The 17,207-nt window shown below is 42.8% G+C and overlaps 1 protein-coding gene across 1 annotated transcript in view; it reads right to left on the bottom strand.

Moving 5' to 3' along the window:
• The window catches only part of LAMB4 (laminin subunit beta 4), a 115,682-nt gene that overhangs the window by 59,760 nt on the left and 38,715 nt on the right, over positions 1–17,207 (bottom strand). Inside the window, 6 exon segments of the mRNA XM_082400401.1 lie at positions 4,152–4,162; positions 4,165–4,271; positions 5,049–5,158; positions 8,262–8,347; positions 8,350–8,425; positions 15,415–15,546. Of these exon segments, the coding sequence (XP_082256527.1) occupies positions 4,152–4,162; positions 4,165–4,271; positions 5,049–5,158; positions 8,262–8,347; positions 8,350–8,425; positions 15,415–15,546 (522 nt within the window).

Here is a 17,207-nt window from a genome sequence, read left to right as displayed (position 1 = left end):
CACACTGTGTTGTCATTTCCTGTGTAACTGCCTGCATCTCCCCTTTAGAGCATCAGCCCCGGCGGGGCAGGGAAGGTGTTGGTCTCGTTTACCCTGTGCCTGCCCAAGTGGTTAATTTACAGTAAATGCTTATTAAAAATTGTGCAGTAAAGAAGTATACATACATTCCTAGTATTGTATCTTTGATATTAAAATGACTCTGCATTCTCCAAACACAAACCAAGCAGGGTGACATCTAGAAGGAAGCCAGATGGGCTAGGCTTGGTGGTGAGGGCAGGCAATCAAGGACAAATTGTTTACAGTTCTTGGTCTGAGCTGGTTTAGAGTTGGCCATTCCTGGCACCAAGCCGATAGAGCAGATGACAAGAGTCCCTGTCTATCAGCGATAGGATTTTGTAATGCCATGACTCACTTCTCCTAGAAACTTCTAAGGGCTTTATGTTTACTAAGTGTTGTCCAACCCATGGTTTAAAAGAAGAATGGCAGTTTTATGTTCTAGAATGCATAATTTATGTTTGACTCTCAGCACATTTTTATGGGCACACACATCATGTAATCAGGGCGACTGAAAAAAAAACCCAACCATCTCACTCTGCCTGCCAAACAAAAGATATTTGTGTAGAAGGTTGAACAAAGCTTTCCTCTGGTCTTCTTGGTAATGCATCTCAGTCTTAGATGCAAATGTTAATCCGGCTGCAGAGAAGAATGAACTTTGAAAGGGTCAATTCCAAACAATCGAGTATCTTCCCAAAGCGGCAAAACTGCTTTAGTCTGGAATCACAAAACGTGTAACGACTTTCTCCTACTGCCATCCTGGGTCAGGGACTCTAGGGGACATTGCAGGTGCCCTGCCTGGATCTTCCCATCCACCAGCTACTGTGGCACTGGCTGCTAAAAGCTCACAGCTGTTCCCTTCTCCAGAAAATTGGACCTAGCCACTGTGTCCAGGAGTGAGTGCGCTCTCTGGGGGGGATGGAGAGTGGGGTAGGGCGCCTGTAGCTGATGATGACGTGGGCACACAAAGCCCCACCCCTTCGCCTCCAGGTGGAACCAACCCTGTGGTGCAATTCATGCTCCAGGGCTCCCTGGAGACCACATCCTTGCCGGGTTCCTTCCCCTGTCCCCTCCTCGTCCCCTCACTCCTCTTCCCCCGCAAGCATGCCCTCAATAAATCAGGCGAACCTGAGTCCCTGCTTGTAGGAAATCTAACCTAAAATGGGGATCTAGGGCCTCTTCTGGGATTTTGGACAGTTTGCCAAGATCGGGTTGCTCTCTTAATTTTTATTTTGGTTTCAGGGTTTTCATGGCTATCTATAAGGAGAATGATTGCTTGATAATTGACCAAATGGACATATTTATGTTCATTTCAAATTATCCATTTATATTCTGCATCTATCAAACATCATTGCAATGATTTTGTTTACATGCCTGTCTTCTGTGTCAGGCTGAGGACGCTTTGAGGGCAAAAACCAGATTTTACCCCCAGCCCCCAGGAACCAGCACAGTGCCTGGCCCACATACCCTCAGAGAAGCAGTGATGAATGGACAATTTGGATGGATGCATTTAACACAGCATCCAGTGATTATCTTTGGAATTTACAAAGTTTAGAAATATTTAGGACATGGATTTAAAAAGAGGAGTACTGGGCTCTCATAAATTTGAGTTTCATGACTGTTATGATTACAATAATAACATCCCTTGGTGATTACAAATCCTTATTTTCTTCCTTTCCCTTTCTTTACTCTGCCTGGGTTTAGCTTTTTTTCCTGAATTAAACCTGTTGGATTTGAGTCTCTTTCTTTGTAATTCACACGTTGGTCATGAGCACAGTTCTATTTAAAGCTCCTCGGTAGAGAATATGAATTATGTGGATAGGGAAATCATGATAGTTTACATTTCCAATTCAAGAGTTGGTTTCTACTTTCCACTTTAATTCTATTGAATTTCAGAGAAACAATGAATAATTTTTTAGTATGTATCATGTAATTTTTTTTTTATAAAGAATTCCAAGATACTCTTATTTTTTTTAAAGACACCAATTGTACTTGAACATTTGTTACTTTTTTTTTTTTTTTTTTTTTGGCTACGTTGGGTCTTTGTTTCTGTGCGAGGGCTTTCTCTAGTTGTGGCAAGCGGGGGCCACTCTTCTTCGCGGTGTGCGGGCCTCTCACTATCATGGCCTCTCTTGTTGCGGAGCACAGGCTCCAGACGTGCAGGCTCAGTAGTTGTGGCTCACGGGCCTAGTTGCTCTGCGGCATGTGGGATCTTCCCAGACCAGGGCTTGAACCCGTGTCCCCTGCATTAGCAGGCAGATTCTCAACCACTGCGCCACCAGGGAAGCCCGCAGTATCATGTAATATTTGAGGGCAATATTTGGGACATATTTATATGATATTCAAATTTAACTGGGTACCCTGTATCTTTCTTTCCTCCCTCCCTCCCTCCCTCTCTTTCCTTCCTTCCTTTCTTATATCTTGCAACCTCACCTTTGGTAAAATAATCTTAAAACAATGGCTTTTTTTCATATTATAAAAGCTGAACTAATTGAATAAAATCTAAGATATACCTGCCTCATACTAAATTCTATAGTAGATGATGAAATTAAAAAGTTCTAGGGTATAAATTAAAAATGTTCAATAGTTAAAAATTGAACTTTAAAGACACAATACACAAAATGTGGATATAGCTAATTAAATCAGGGGTTGACAAACTTCCTATAAAAAGCCAGAGAATAAATATTTTGGGCTTTGCGGTCATAAGGTCTCTTGCAAATATTCAACGGTGTCTTTGTACCTTGAAAGTAGTGTAGATAATATGTAAATGAATGGGCATGGCTGTGTTCCAATAAAACTTCATAGAGCCGTAATTTGCTAATTAAATCACAATATTAGAAGATTGTTACAAATGTTTAAAAATGCAATTTTAACAAAGCAATTCCATTTTATCCACAAAAGTACTTTAAAAATGTCGCACACAATTCTCCACAATTCTGCTAAAGGTGGAATGAAACTGGCACTTTCATGCATTATTGATGATCCTGAAAATTAATTGACGTATAAATTAATTAATACCTTCCAGATATTAATATGACACATTATTTCAAGAATCATAAAACCTTGGGTAAAGTAGGACTGTATTTCCAAAATTTTAAAAAATATACCAACTACGCAGAGTAGAAAAAATAGAAGCAACTTAAATGACCACAAGTAGGGGAATAAATAAGTAAATTAAGTAAATTTATTCAATGTCCAAACTCTGCCCAGGGACAGGCCTGGGCCTGAAGTTGTGCACAGAGTGAGAGTTTGGAAGGAATGCCTGTGGCCCAAATTTGTGAGCCACAACTACTGAGCCCGCGTGCCACAACTACTGAAGCCCACGTGCCTAGAGCCGGCGCTCTGCAACAAGAGAAGCCACCGCAATGAGAAGCCCGCTCACCACAATGAAGAGTAGCCCCCGCTCGCTGCAACTAGAGAAAGCCCACGCCCAGCAACAAAGACCCAACACAGCCAAAGATAAATAAATAAATGAATTTTTAAAAAAGAAGCCACTTAAAGAAATACTATGCATGCTTCCTAAGAATGGTAAGAGTACATAAGCATAATAAGAAAACGCTTATGATATAATAGGAAGTGAAAAAAATCCATGTACAATCTTGTCTAAGCACTCTGATTACAATGATATGAAAGCATAATATGCAAAAAATGGGAACTTGTAAGCTGATAATAATTAATGATTGGTGGAATTTCTCCCCAGACTTTCTGCAGTGCCAGTACACAGCAGTGGCTCCAGGCAGGGATGCGTGAATCAGGCCTTCTGGCTCTGATTTCTCACTCCTCATTCACTAGCTTTGTGACTCTGTGCCTCAGTTCCGTCGTCCGTAAAATGGGAATAATGACAGTACTTCCCTCATAGAGTAGTTGTGAAGTCTAACTAACAGAATATGGAAAACACTTCAAACCGTGGCTGGCACATACTATTCTGGATGATTTGCCATTGTTATTAGATGACCTTTATAAAGAGTAGGTGATTTTTATAATGAAACAAATACTTTTCTATTTCTCATGAAACACTTCAAAGCACAAGCCTACTTTTAGAATTAGAATGGAGCTCAGTTCAGAAGGAAGCACCCCCAAGGGTCTGTTATACTTACAGAATCAATTCAATGTGTGAATGAGCCTGGAATCCTCCTTCCAAAGGTTGGGAAAAATAGACATCTATGGAATACTGTACATCTGGTTCTAAACAGATGGGTGTGGGAAGCAGCACGATTCTGTATTAAGAGAAATAAAGCAAAAATTCAGTGACAAAAGTACAGTTATATAAGCTAAGCGGCCATCGAATTTGGTGTGTTTCACGTGTGTCGTGAAGTGGGTGCCACTGTGGGTTGGAGACCGGGTTGAGGTCCAGACCAGCTCAGGTGTGTTGGGTGGACAGTCAGTTCACACTCAGATTCTCTGTGGCTCTTCTGTAGGATTGTGCCAAACAGCAAAGCTTTGGAAACTGGCCGTGGTTTGTCATGACTGCTCTGGGAAAAGGATGGAGCAAAGGTCCTTCATCCCATCTATCAGGCTAATATCAACAGGGTCTCTGCTTTATTCAGCCACAAATCTCCAATGCAAAATTAGTGGTCTCAAAACTAGACTCTCAGTTGTTGAGATAACTCAAGCTGAATACTGTCCTCTTATTCTTGTAGCATTTCATTTTCTCACATCTCCAGGCATCTGGGGAACGGGAAACAAACATTCAAGATCTAGGGTCAGGATATCTGGGCTGGAGCCCTGGTTCTTCTACACATTAGCCGTAAGACTCGGGCAAGTCATCACAGTGTTCTCATTCTCAATGAAGACAAAACCTACCTCCTTGAGTTGTTAGGAAGATTCAGCGTGGTATTAATGTAAAGCACAGTGTAGCACATAGTAAACACTTAATAAACATTATGTCTGCTTTGATACATCTCTACTCTCACTTAGTCCCTGGATACAAATTCCTGATAGATGAACAACATTCTAAGAAACGTTCAACGTTTGAGGACAGGCCCCCCGCATACCTGGAAGCTGCTGGTAAAGGCTGAGGCTTTGGCTGTGGGGTCTCGCATGCACAGTGCTTGCTCCCTCCGGCCAGGTTAACCACCATCTGGACAGTCCAGTCATCTGCAGACTAGACAGGCATCACATAAGAGCACGTCCCTGCGAGGATGCATGCACCAACATGTTCCTAATAGATAGTGCGTGGAATAAATTTGCAACCCACGGCCTGCTCAGAAAACAGAATTTTGGAGTTGAGAGAAGAGGTTCACTCTCAGGCTCAAGTCGCTGGTGTTTGAATTGTGATCCAGGTAGAAAGAATATTGTTTCTGGCCATAGCTGTAATTCCTGAGTCTAGAAAAACCCTGGCACTCCTGACAGGTCTAATCTTTAACCTCTGCCTCCCAAAGAGTCGATTCAATCATCATGTTCCTGACTTCCTAACACCATACACAAAAATAAACTCAAAATGGATTAAAGAACTAAACGTAAGGCTAGACACTATAAAACTCTTAGAGGAAAACATAGGAAAAACACTCTGACATAAATCACAGCAAGATCTTTTTGAGCCACCTCCTAGAGTAATGGAAATAAAATCAAAAATGAACAAATGGGACCTAATAAAACTTAAAAGCTTTTGTACAGCAAAGGAAACCGTAAACAAGATGAAAAGACAACCCTCAGAATGAGAGAAAATATTTGCAAACGAAGCAACTGACGAAGGATTAATCTCCAAAATTTACAAGCAGATCATGTAGCTCCATATCAAAAAAAAAAACAAACAACCCAATCCAAAAATGGGCAGAAGACCTAAATAGACATTTCGCCAAAGAAGACATACGGATTGCCAACAAACACATGAAAAGCTGCTCAACATCACTGATCATTAGAGAAATGCAAATCAAAACTACAATGAGGTATCACCTCACACCATCAGAATGGCCATCATCAAAAAATCTACAAACAACAAATGCTGGAGAGGGTGTGGAGAAAAGGGAACCCTCCTGCACTGTTGGTGGGAATGTAAATTGATACAGCCACTATGGAGAACAGTATGGAGGTTCCTTAAAAAACTAAAAATAGAACTACCATATGACCCAGCCATCCCACTACTGGGCATTTACCCTGAGAAAACCATAATTCAAAAAGAGTCATGTACCACAATGTTCATTGCAGCACTATTTACAATAGCCAGGACATGGAAGCAACCTAAGTGTCCATCGAAAGGTGAATGGATAAAGAAGATGTGGCACATATATACAATGGAATATTACTCAGCCATAAAAATGAATGAAATTGAGTTATTTGTAATGAGGTGGATGGACCTAGAGTCTGTCATACAGAGTGAAATTAAGTCAGAAAGAGAAAAACAAATACCGTATGCCAAAGCACATATATGGAATCTAAAAAACACGGTACTGATGAACCTAGTAGCAGGGCAGGAATAAAGACACAGATGTAGAGAATGGACTTGAGGACACAATGGGGGAAGGGTAAGCTGGGACGAAGTGAGAGAATGGCATGGACATATATACACTACCAAATGTAAAATAGATAGCTAGTGGGAAGCTGCCGCATAGCACAGGGAGATCAGCTCGTGCTTTGTGACCACCTAGAGGGGTGGGATAAGGAGGGTGGGAGGGAGGCTCAAGAGGGAGGGGATATGGGGATATATGTATACTTATAGCTGATTCATTTTGTTGTACAACAGAAACTAACACAACATTATAAAGCAATTATACTCCAATAAAGATATTTTTAAAAAATCATCATGTTCCTGGATCACAGAACCAAAAAAAAAAAAATTCCTTCACAAAAAGATATATATTTCTTTCATATTAGTACATATACATTATTATATAAATTTATATTATATTATTAGATCTATTTATACGTATTTGTATAAATACATACATATATAGAGAGACATACACACACACATATATAGAAAGAGACAGAGAGAGAGAAAGACAGTGCATATGCTAATTAGCTAAACTCTGGAAGCCTTACAATTAGGAAAAGCTTTTTAAAGCTGTCAGAGAGGGCTTCCCTGGTGGCACAGTGGTTGAGAATCTGCCTGCCGATGCAGCGGACACGGGTTCGAGCCCTGGTCTGGGAAGATCCCACATGCCGTGGAGCAACTGGGCCCGTGAGCCACAACTACTGAGCCTGCACATCTGGAGCCTGTGCTCCGCAACAAGAGAGGCCGCGACAGTGAGACGCCCGCGCACCGCGATGAAGAGTGGCCCCCGCTTGCCACAACTAGAGAAAGCCCTGGCATAGAAACGAAGACTCAACACAGCCAAAAAAATAAATAAATTTTAAAAAATGAATTAAAAAAAAAAAAGCTGTCAGAGATGTGTTCTCTCTATACAAAAATTAAATATATTTATGTGTATATACACATATGTAAAAAAAAATGAGTTTCTTGTCATACTCACCAGGTCAAAGTTCCTTGAAGTCCTTTGCCTTTCATGTGTAAGTGAGAAATTGAGAACTATGTCATGTTAAGAGTTTCAAAGCAGAGCATCAGCTCTGGTCATACCATAGAAAGTGAGCCCTTCCAGAATGTGGTCCCTAGAGAGACTCCAGGGGCTCTGAGGCCACCCCCAGCCATATAAAATATTTTTCAGGGCAGAGGTCTGTGGGGTTTCAGATCATCAAAGAAAAGGTTATACAAAGAAAAGGTTAGGAACCACTGCTCTAGATCAAGTGTTTTTCTAATTTGGTTTCTCTTCCTCTTAGATATTTCTCAAAGGGTGGGGGAAGGCTAGAAAGGGAGCAGGCAAGAGGAACAGGCTGCTTTTAGCTTTTCTCTTGTTTCCTGGTAAAATCCAAGTGCAAATAAATGCCTCTACTGCATCCCTATGAGTCTGAATCTCTACAAAGGTTTATTACATTTTTAGAAAAAAAAAAGTCCCAGGAGGGCAGGATTTGTGTTGTTTTAGTTATTTATTGTTCTTATACAAACATTCCATCACCACTTCCCTAGAACTAGTATCTTAAATCTATAGCCCCAGCTTTAGCTTCTCTCCACGGAATAAGGCGTGTGTGCATATGGCTGTGTTGCTTTAATATGTTTAGGAAACCCTCTGGTTTATAATGCTCTCCAGATGTTCGACTTTTTGCAAATCCTGTTAAGATGAACGTAGGCAAGATTGGAATGGAAACACTTAGCTCGAGAACGTATTTCAGTCAGCTCGGAACCACCACCGTAGAAGTGGAGTAAAGGATACCTGAGTTTCATAGTGAATGGCAACAGCAAAATCCATGGGAATGGGGATGTTCCCCACAGCAAATCTCAAGCCGGCCCCAGAGAGAACCTGGCAAATCCAGGTCCCGTCCACGTAACAGGCACGCCAGGAGCTGGCCCTCGGAGAACGACAGAAACAGCAGGCAGCTAGCCAGAGAGGAATAAACACAACTTTGCCTAGAGTGAAGGGCTGGAAGAGTTCAGGGGGGAAAAAAACAAAAACAAAACCCATGGGTTTCTTGATGTGTATATGATCCATCTGAGTCCCGAATAAGTTATTCCAACCAGGATACAGTCCAGAATACAGCGGAGAAAAACATGCTGAATCTGCAGCTTTGGAACATATGTTACTGTATAGAGTAATCACTTGGAAAACACTGTCACTAGCCAGTACGTTATGTACTCCACGTGTCATGTACTGAGTGATTCCACATTGGTGACCTTGGCTTTTCTCAGATCTGACTGTGGAGTTCTGGCTAAAATACGGAGGGCAAGAAAATATTCCCATGACTACACTTCATGGATTTTGCCTAATTGTGCATGACAATGATAAAACCCACCCAGATTTTTTTTTTTAGATGTTTCTTCCATGCAAATATGAGAAATGATCTTCTCCCATCTGCTTGGGGGCACGTAAGTACAAAACTGCTCACACACTTGATTGATTAGCAGCCCTGCCGGTCTCAGTGCTGGATGTCAGCCTGGGGCCATCTGGACCCTATAGATAATATTTCCTTGATGACTTTTGCATCTGCCTCTCGACACTTCCAGCCTCCACCAGAATGCTGCCTCTTGTTAGTTTCTGCCTCTATTGCTGCAACAACCTCTTGGCTGTTCTCCCCGTGATCTCGCTAGTCCAATACATACCGCACACTGCTGCCAACAAGCATTTCAAACGCTTTCTCACTGCCAAGAGTATCATGCCCAAATTACTTAGCCTGCAGTTCAAGTTGCTCTGTGATCTACCACAAACTGCTCTTCATTTGACAAATGTTTATTTAGTAACGATTCAATCCCCGCCTCTGAATCAGGAATGCATATACGAATAGGACAGATTCCCAGCCACAGAGGGGTTTAGAATCTTGCGTGGGAGACAGAAAGGTAAATAAGAAATGAGACGGAGGTGTATGTAAACTCATCTCTATGCAACGTTTTTCAAACTTTAAAAAAAGTACTCTGGAATTTGCAACAGACACTGTAGGTACCCCCACCCCCACCCCGGGATCCCCCTTTACTTGGTTGGTATACACATCTCCCAGTTGCGTGTGTGTGGTTTCCAACAGCTCACAATTGCCCCCCTTCTCCGGAGAACTGCCCTCTCACACCCCAACTGCCCACTCCTACCCCTGGGGTAGCTCACAGCCAAAGACTGCCTGATAGGAGGTTATAAAAGGCTGGCCCTGTCGTCTCAAGGGGCAGGACAAATTTATCTGCAGTTTATGTTTCTGACTTTCTCTGTGGATCAATCCAAGTTTTGTTTTACCTGAGACCACCTCTGACTCTTTCCTCTTCTGTGTCATGTTTCCTTCGCTCTCTTAAAGAGTTTTCCCGAAGAACACTGCCTTCATAAATTACATGCACCTGAATCCGGTCTTAGGCTCTGTTTCTAGGGCCGCTGACCTGAGAGAGTTGGTAGCAGACAGTGTGGACTCTAGATGCATTCCTGGACGTGGATCATTTACCGCTCGGCTGGCAATGAGGAACCCAGTGGGTAACGTGTTGATGACCCTTGTGTAGCAGCAGAGCCATTGCTAAAACAGTCATCTGTGGCCACCTGGGACAGGATAGAGGGCGAAGGGGAGGCACTGACTTGAGCAAGATTTCTGATACAGGGGAAAGAGTAGTTACAAGGACTGTGGACGTGGGTGGCTATTGTTGGACACCACTGACGCATTTGATGAAAGACGATGGCGGGCTCAGGGCAATCGATCAGCAACTTAGAGTCAAGTGTGAGAATCAGAAGGGCTCCCTGGCAGCATTTAAAGAAACTCATCTCCTTTAGTGAGAGGGCAGGAAGAGCCAAAGACCAGGCACGAGACTTAATTGGAGGAGCTGCGGAACTTCAGGGAAGGCGGAGTTCTCAGCCTGGGTAAGTCACCTATGCCCAAGTCAGACCCTCCCTTCACAGGGAAGCAGGGGCATCTTGAGGCATGGGTGATGCACCTGAGAATCGTGAACCTTGAGGTTCTCCTGAGCACTCTTGGACTGTAGAAGTAATCCACTCACACTTATTCGAAAATAGAGGCCCCCCCCCCATCCTCGCCCATCTCCATCCCTGCCACATTTGAAGACGAGGCAGAAACCTCAAATGATGCAGGTACCTTAAAAGAAAACGTGTGCATTCCTGAGGATCTGCCCCTCCTGACCACTTGCCTGATAATTAGGGTCAAGTTGCAGCATGATCTGATGGGAAAGGGCTGGATCTCCGAGAGGGACCTGGTGAACGCGAACAAGTAGCAACTGGGAGAGGATGGCTGGGCATGGGTCGTGAGGGGTGCCAGATCAAGGGGACAGAATATGAAATCAGGTAAGGAGAGTTTGTTGGTTTGGGGTCACCGGTGATAAAGGATTTAGCAGCCTGGCAAGGGCCCCGGAGCCCTGAGAGATGCTTGGCGAAAGCTGTGGTCCAGAGGAATGAAGCAGAGCTGCCAGAACTGCTGTAGCAGGCTGGGGAGGATGGGTTACAAGGCTCAAAGAACTAGGCATGCTTGAATGGATGTAAGCCACAAGGCTGGAAAACCCATCAGCTGACTATGCTCCGTGTCCGTTTTTCAAGACAGTGAGGAATTAACTGGTGACGGGGCCACCAGCATCACTGAGAAGCAGAGGATGGGGTACCCTCTGTAGGCTGGTAGGCTAAACCATTACAAAATTGAGCTCCTTAGTATCAGTGTGGTGGACAGGATCGCAGACTATCAAGGGCTGGGGAGCATTTAACTCTCAAAAGCAAGATGGGTATAATTATAATGGTTAGCGAGGTTGGAATAGGAGACAAGGGGGCCTGACCTACAGGAATCTTCTGTGGAGACGACTAATAGAACATGATGTTCCTAGGAGCAAGACAGATGAGCAGTCGACAAAATATTGCTTAATATGTTTAATCCAAAGTGATCAAGTATGAACTGGCAGAAGGCTGAGTTCAGCCACCTCAACAGAAGGACATAATCCTTTCCCAAATTTATAGAGCTGAGCAAATTCTCAGACCCAGACCCCAGTGACTGAATGAGAGGCCGGGTCCCAATGAGGAAAGACTCTTCACCACCACAGCAAGTGTTAATTCTCTCACTTATCTCCCAAAGAGATCTATGTTTATTTAACTAGTCTATTGGGGAAGCAGAAATGCCTAGATCTTTCGAGGGCTAATGGATACAGGATCTGAGTTGATACTGATAACCATGTACCCAAAGTGCCATCATGGTCCCCCTGTTAGAACAGGGCATATGGGGGTCAGGTAGTAAATGGAGATCTGACTTAGGTTCTTTTCACAGTCAGTTCACTGGGTTTACTGAACCATTGATTGTTTCCTCCAATTCTTGTATATGTATTGGAATGGACCTGCTTAGCAGTTGGCATTGATATTAGCGCTCCTATAGTAGGAAAGGCCGAGTAAAACCTTGTGAAATGCCCACCCTCCATTGCCCTCCCCACCACCACCAAGCCAAGATAGTAAATAAAAAGCAATATTGCAAATCAGAGGCATTCTCAAAGTGCCACTCTCAAGACTTGGTGGTGGGTCTCATATCATATCCCCATTACAAATTTTATACTAATATAACTAAGTTGTAGCCCCACTTGGCAGCTGTCCTGATGGAAGGAGTATCATGACCAGAGCTGGTTACCACCACCCTGGTGCATGATACGCAGCTATTGAAATGCAAAACGTGTTTTCTTCCATCTCCATGAGGAAGAAGAAACAGAAGCAATTTGTATTCACTTGGGATGGGCGGTCGTGTATATTTAGTCTTGCCCCAAGGCTATTAATTCTCCTGCTCTCTGTAATAGTACAGCCCAAAAGAATCTGGACAATCCAGATGTTCTACAAAATATGACATTGACTCCCTATATTGAAGGATAGTGAATTGGATCCCTTGGTCTAAGGCAATGTCATGTGGTGTCCCACAGTGAGAATCAGACACTCTATGGCCTTGGTCAGCACCACTCTCTGACAGCTCACAGAGTGTCTAATTCAGCAATGTGGGAAAGCACAACTTCCTCAACCCAAGGGATCCACTTTACAGTAAAAGAAGTGTATCAGTGGTCATGTGACTTTGGGATCCACTGTTCCTGCACAAACCATGGCATCCAGAAGATGCTGACCTGAGATGGCAGTGGGATGGGGCCCCTAAAAGATGCATTAGCTTCACTAGCTTGGAAATGACACCCTGTGAGATGGGGCAGTTTTCTTCTAGATGTTATTTACTCCTTAAACCAATGGTCTTTATGTGATGCTGTGTCCCCAGCAGGGAAAAAGCATGGGTTTGGGAACCAAGTAGGAGTAGCCAAGCTCATTGTCACTCCCAGTGACCATGAATTTCTTATGTTTGCAGTTAAAATTGGCACTGCATGCTATAGAGATGAATAGTATAATTCAGGTTAATAATTTAAATGTTTAATATTTCTTTACTTAGAATGACATTAAATAGCACATAAAAATATTTTGACAAGTTGAGAGAGACTATGGAAGAAAGTAAAAAGCTTTATACTTTACTACCTTCAAGGGCCCTTTCCCTAATTTCTGAATAAGGGGCCCTGCATTTTAATTTTTATTTTGCCCTGGCCCTGCACATGGGTCTGAGCATGCCAGGAGTGAACTTGAGTCTATGCTGTTAGTGTACTGCCTGGTCCCCTTTACTGGGCCACTCTATCTCGCCACCAGCTCCTGGGATTGTTGGTTGCTATGTCTCACCACTGCTCCCTTCTCTTGAGAATTGCCCTTGGCTGATGGGAGCCACCTCACCTGGGAGGCGATCTGCATCTGCCCTGGCAGCCTACAGCCATGTCTGCCTGACATAAGAAGACAGCCCTGGGGCCTCAATGGGGGACAACTCTGTGGTGCAATTTCTGCTTCACAGCTTCCCCAGGGGATCAGGCAAGGCTAGACTCAGGCAAGGCCTAGACGCCATCCTTGCCTCACTTTCCCCTCTCCCCAGCCTACTGCCCTCCACCCTGACAGGTTTCTCCTGATGAGTGCTTCCTTAGTAAAACACATGCACCCAGATCTCTGTTGTAATCTCTGATTGCAGGGAATCCAACCTAAGACAGTGACTCAGTGCGCGTGTGCGCACGCACACACACACACACACACATTTATATAAAACTGAAAAGTTTCACAAAAAAATGCTCCTGTTTTATATTCTTCTGTTGTACTAAACTGATCCAGTCAATTGATTTCATGACCTACTTACTAATAGGCATGACCTACAGTTTGAAAATTACTGACCTATGGGACTCCAGAGATAGAAACAATTAATTATGTCCAGACGTCAGGGTAGGGAATGTCAGAGAAAGATAAATCTGAATTGGGTCTTAAGGGATGACTAGAAGTTTTGCAAGTCAGTAATACAGAGGTGGTCATTTCAGGCAAGAGTCAGGAGAGGAGGCCGTGGATGCTTTGAGCAGTGTCTCTCAAAGTGCTGCCAGGGACCACTCGTATCACTTGGGGTGCTCAGCAAACACACAGATTTCTTTTCTCCCCCCAAATGATCCAAAACGTGTGGGTTTTTTTTTTTAAATCATTGTGCCAAACACCTCAAATATTTAAATCCAAATGAAGATCACAAAATGTACCCATGTTTTCCTAAGTCTTTGATGGTTCCAATTTGAACCTCTTTGCTCTAGAGCAACACTACCTAATTGAACTTTCTACAATAATGAAAATGTTCTATATTTGCACTACCCAATACAATAGTCCCATGTATAGAGTTACCTGAAAAAACTTGACTAGTCTCACATTCCCTGATTCAGCATCTCAAGTGGAAGGCCCTAGCATCTGCATTCTAAACAATCTCCCTGGGCAATACTTATGCACAGTAAAATTTAGAGGTTCACTGATCTTTGCCACAGGGAGCAAGGGCACTCCCTACTTTTCTCTTTCAGGTGGACTTCAGATTGAGATGCCTAGAGTTAGAGAAGGCTTCATGGGCATGTGGCATGGGAACAGAAACAAGTAGAATAAAGAGCAAAACCTCTGTGACTTGGTGTACATGGGCCTGGAAGGAGGAACACCATCTATGAAGCCTTCTCTTATCCTCTCAGTTGGAGGTGGTTCTCCTTAAGTGAAATCCGTATCACATTATGTACACCTCTTTATGATACTTACCCCACCCTGCCATGCATTCATTGTTTGTATACGTGGCTCATTTCCCCCACCACAATCTTAAGGGCAGGCTCTATGTCTAGGTATTTCCATTTCCATTCAACCAATCATTTCATCCACTCGAGAAAGTCTCTTATGAATAAGGAACTGTTTCAGCTGCTGGGTTTATGAACAAGACAGCTAACACCTGCTTTCCTTTGCTTTTCCAACATGCCCCTTAATGCATATGCACACAGGAATGCTCAGTAAAGAGCCGGGCATAACAAATGAACAAACAAACAAACAGGCCTAAATTGGCCCTGACTTCGAGTGAATGCTAGTTGGCTAGCTACAAGGTCTTCAGGTCTCCTCTGGCCTTCTGAAGCCATCGGAGGCAGGGACCTGTGGAGGCGGCATCACCCTGGCACTCACGCCGGCAATGACCAACTACATCCATCTCAGATTCAAGGGCATAGTCACACACCATCCCCAGGGACATTAGCATGTCCTTTCTTCTCTAACTGGGAAGACAGCCATTCCTCAAAACTGTATCTCGCCTTTCTAACATGATAAGAAATTGTGAATTCAGAGTCTGACTCTTCAACTCTCCAAAATCTTATTTTCCAGAAATTTTCATTTTGTAGACAAATAAAGCTATTGAAGTTTTCCCCAGAGGCTCGAATTACTTTGAGCTGGCTTCTACCTTTCCTTCATTCTATTCTTCAGGATAATAGGGCTTACACTGGCTGATCACTTACATGGGCCACGCATGGTTCTAAGTGCATTACCCGGGTTATTTGCTTATAGCACAACAGACAACGACCCTGAAGAAATGGTTTACCTCACTCTGCTCATCTGCTCGAATGCTTCGCTTCTTATTTCTCTTCAGTATTATGCTTCCTTTGTCAGTTATGAAATCATCTCCTTGTTGCTGGAAATACACATCACATGTAGGCAGAGCTGTTGCTAATATCTTAAAAAGAAAGGACAGTTTAAGTAACCAACAAAATTTCCAATTTTACCAGAGTTCAAGAGTTTCAGATTATACCATACTTTACAAGGTAATCATGATTCTCACTTAATAGCTTCAGGAAGCACACATAGAGGCAGCTTATAATTTTTTGTTTCTCTGTGAAAAGGGGAAATTTTTAGTGGTCCTAAGACTATGTGTTGGGTTTTCTTTTTAAGGGCTGCTCAACTAGTGCAGTTCTAAACTTCGAAAGCATTTCTTCTTTTCTATTGGTTTTGCGGTGTTTTGAAAATTAACAATATGCATGATATACAGATTCAAAGATTATTAGATGTTGTAATTTTAACACTCTCCAGACCAATTTCTCTTAGTTCTCATGGTTTGCAGAATCTGGTCTTAAATATTCCCATGAGAGATTATACCGGGGTAGCAAGATTCCACCAACCAAACTATTAAAACAGCAGAGTAGCATTCATGCAACTCCAGTTTCCTTAAAATCCTGGGTTTTATGGGACTGTTTTATATCATCTCCTTAGTCATTCAGCTGCCGACCCAGTTAGAATCTCCAATTGCTCGTTTCCAAATTCTCACTGTACCCTAGTCATCGGTGTTTGCTTGATGTTTCATTGTTGGTTTTACAGTCAAGGTTTTGAATTTCACAGGTGCTCTGCTTGTTCACTGTAAGCAGGCAGCCTTGAGGTCAGCTGTAGTCAACTTCAGGAACCCTCATACTCTGTGGTCACTATTCAGACTCTCAGCCATGCTCTCTGACCAGCTCCTCAACCTCTGTGATGAGGACCCTTTGGAAAGGCCACACTGGATTACGTTTATTTGTCCTCTTCATTTTTTTCTCTCTCACCCATTGTGTTCATCTTGTAAGACAAAATTATAAGCTACTTTACCACTTTTATACAGAAAACATATAATGGAATTAACTTTATATTATACTATATTAAATGCCATACCATGTTAAATTCAATCAATATTAACTTTTGTGATCACAGTTAGTTTCTATAAGAAAGCAAGCCAGTGTTTCCCAAACAGTGTACAAATCACCCGGGGATCTTGCTAACATGTAGAATGGATTCAATAGGTCTGGGTGGGGCCTGAGAGTCTCCAAGTCTAATGAATCCACAAGTGATGACACTATTGTTGGTCTACACACCACATTTTGAGTAGCAAGGATATCGCCATAGACTGAAGGTTTGTATCCCACTGCCCCTCTCCCAAATTCATATGTTGAAATCGAATCCCCAGTTGATGGTATTAGGAAGTGGGGTTTGGGGCAGGTAATTAGGATTAGTGCCCTTATAAAAGAGGTCCCAGAGAGCTCCCTTGTCATGTGAGGACTCAGCCATCTAAGAACCTGGAAGTGGGTCTCAGACATTGAATCTGCAGGCACCTTGACTTTAGACTTCTCAGCCTGCAGAACTGTGAGAAATAAGTTTATGTTGTTTATAAGCTACTCAGTCTATGGTATTTTTAGTAGCCCAGACAAACTAAGAAAGATTAGATAGATAGATAAGTAGGTAAATGATAGGTGAACAGATACATGATAGATAGATGATAGATAATAGGTAAACAGGTGATTGAGAGATGATAGACAGATAGATAGGTAGATGTAGATACAAATATAGATATCTTTCTGAAGACCCACCAAGAAA

This window comes from Balaenoptera borealis, assembly GCF_965194805.1.
Source record: "Balaenoptera borealis genome assembly, chromosome: 7".
NCBI classification, from domain to species: Eukaryota; Metazoa; Chordata; class Mammalia; order Artiodactyla; family Balaenopteridae; genus Balaenoptera; species Balaenoptera borealis.
Note: the sequence above shows the minus strand (reverse complement) of the source record. Positions and strands in the feature narration are given on the sequence as shown.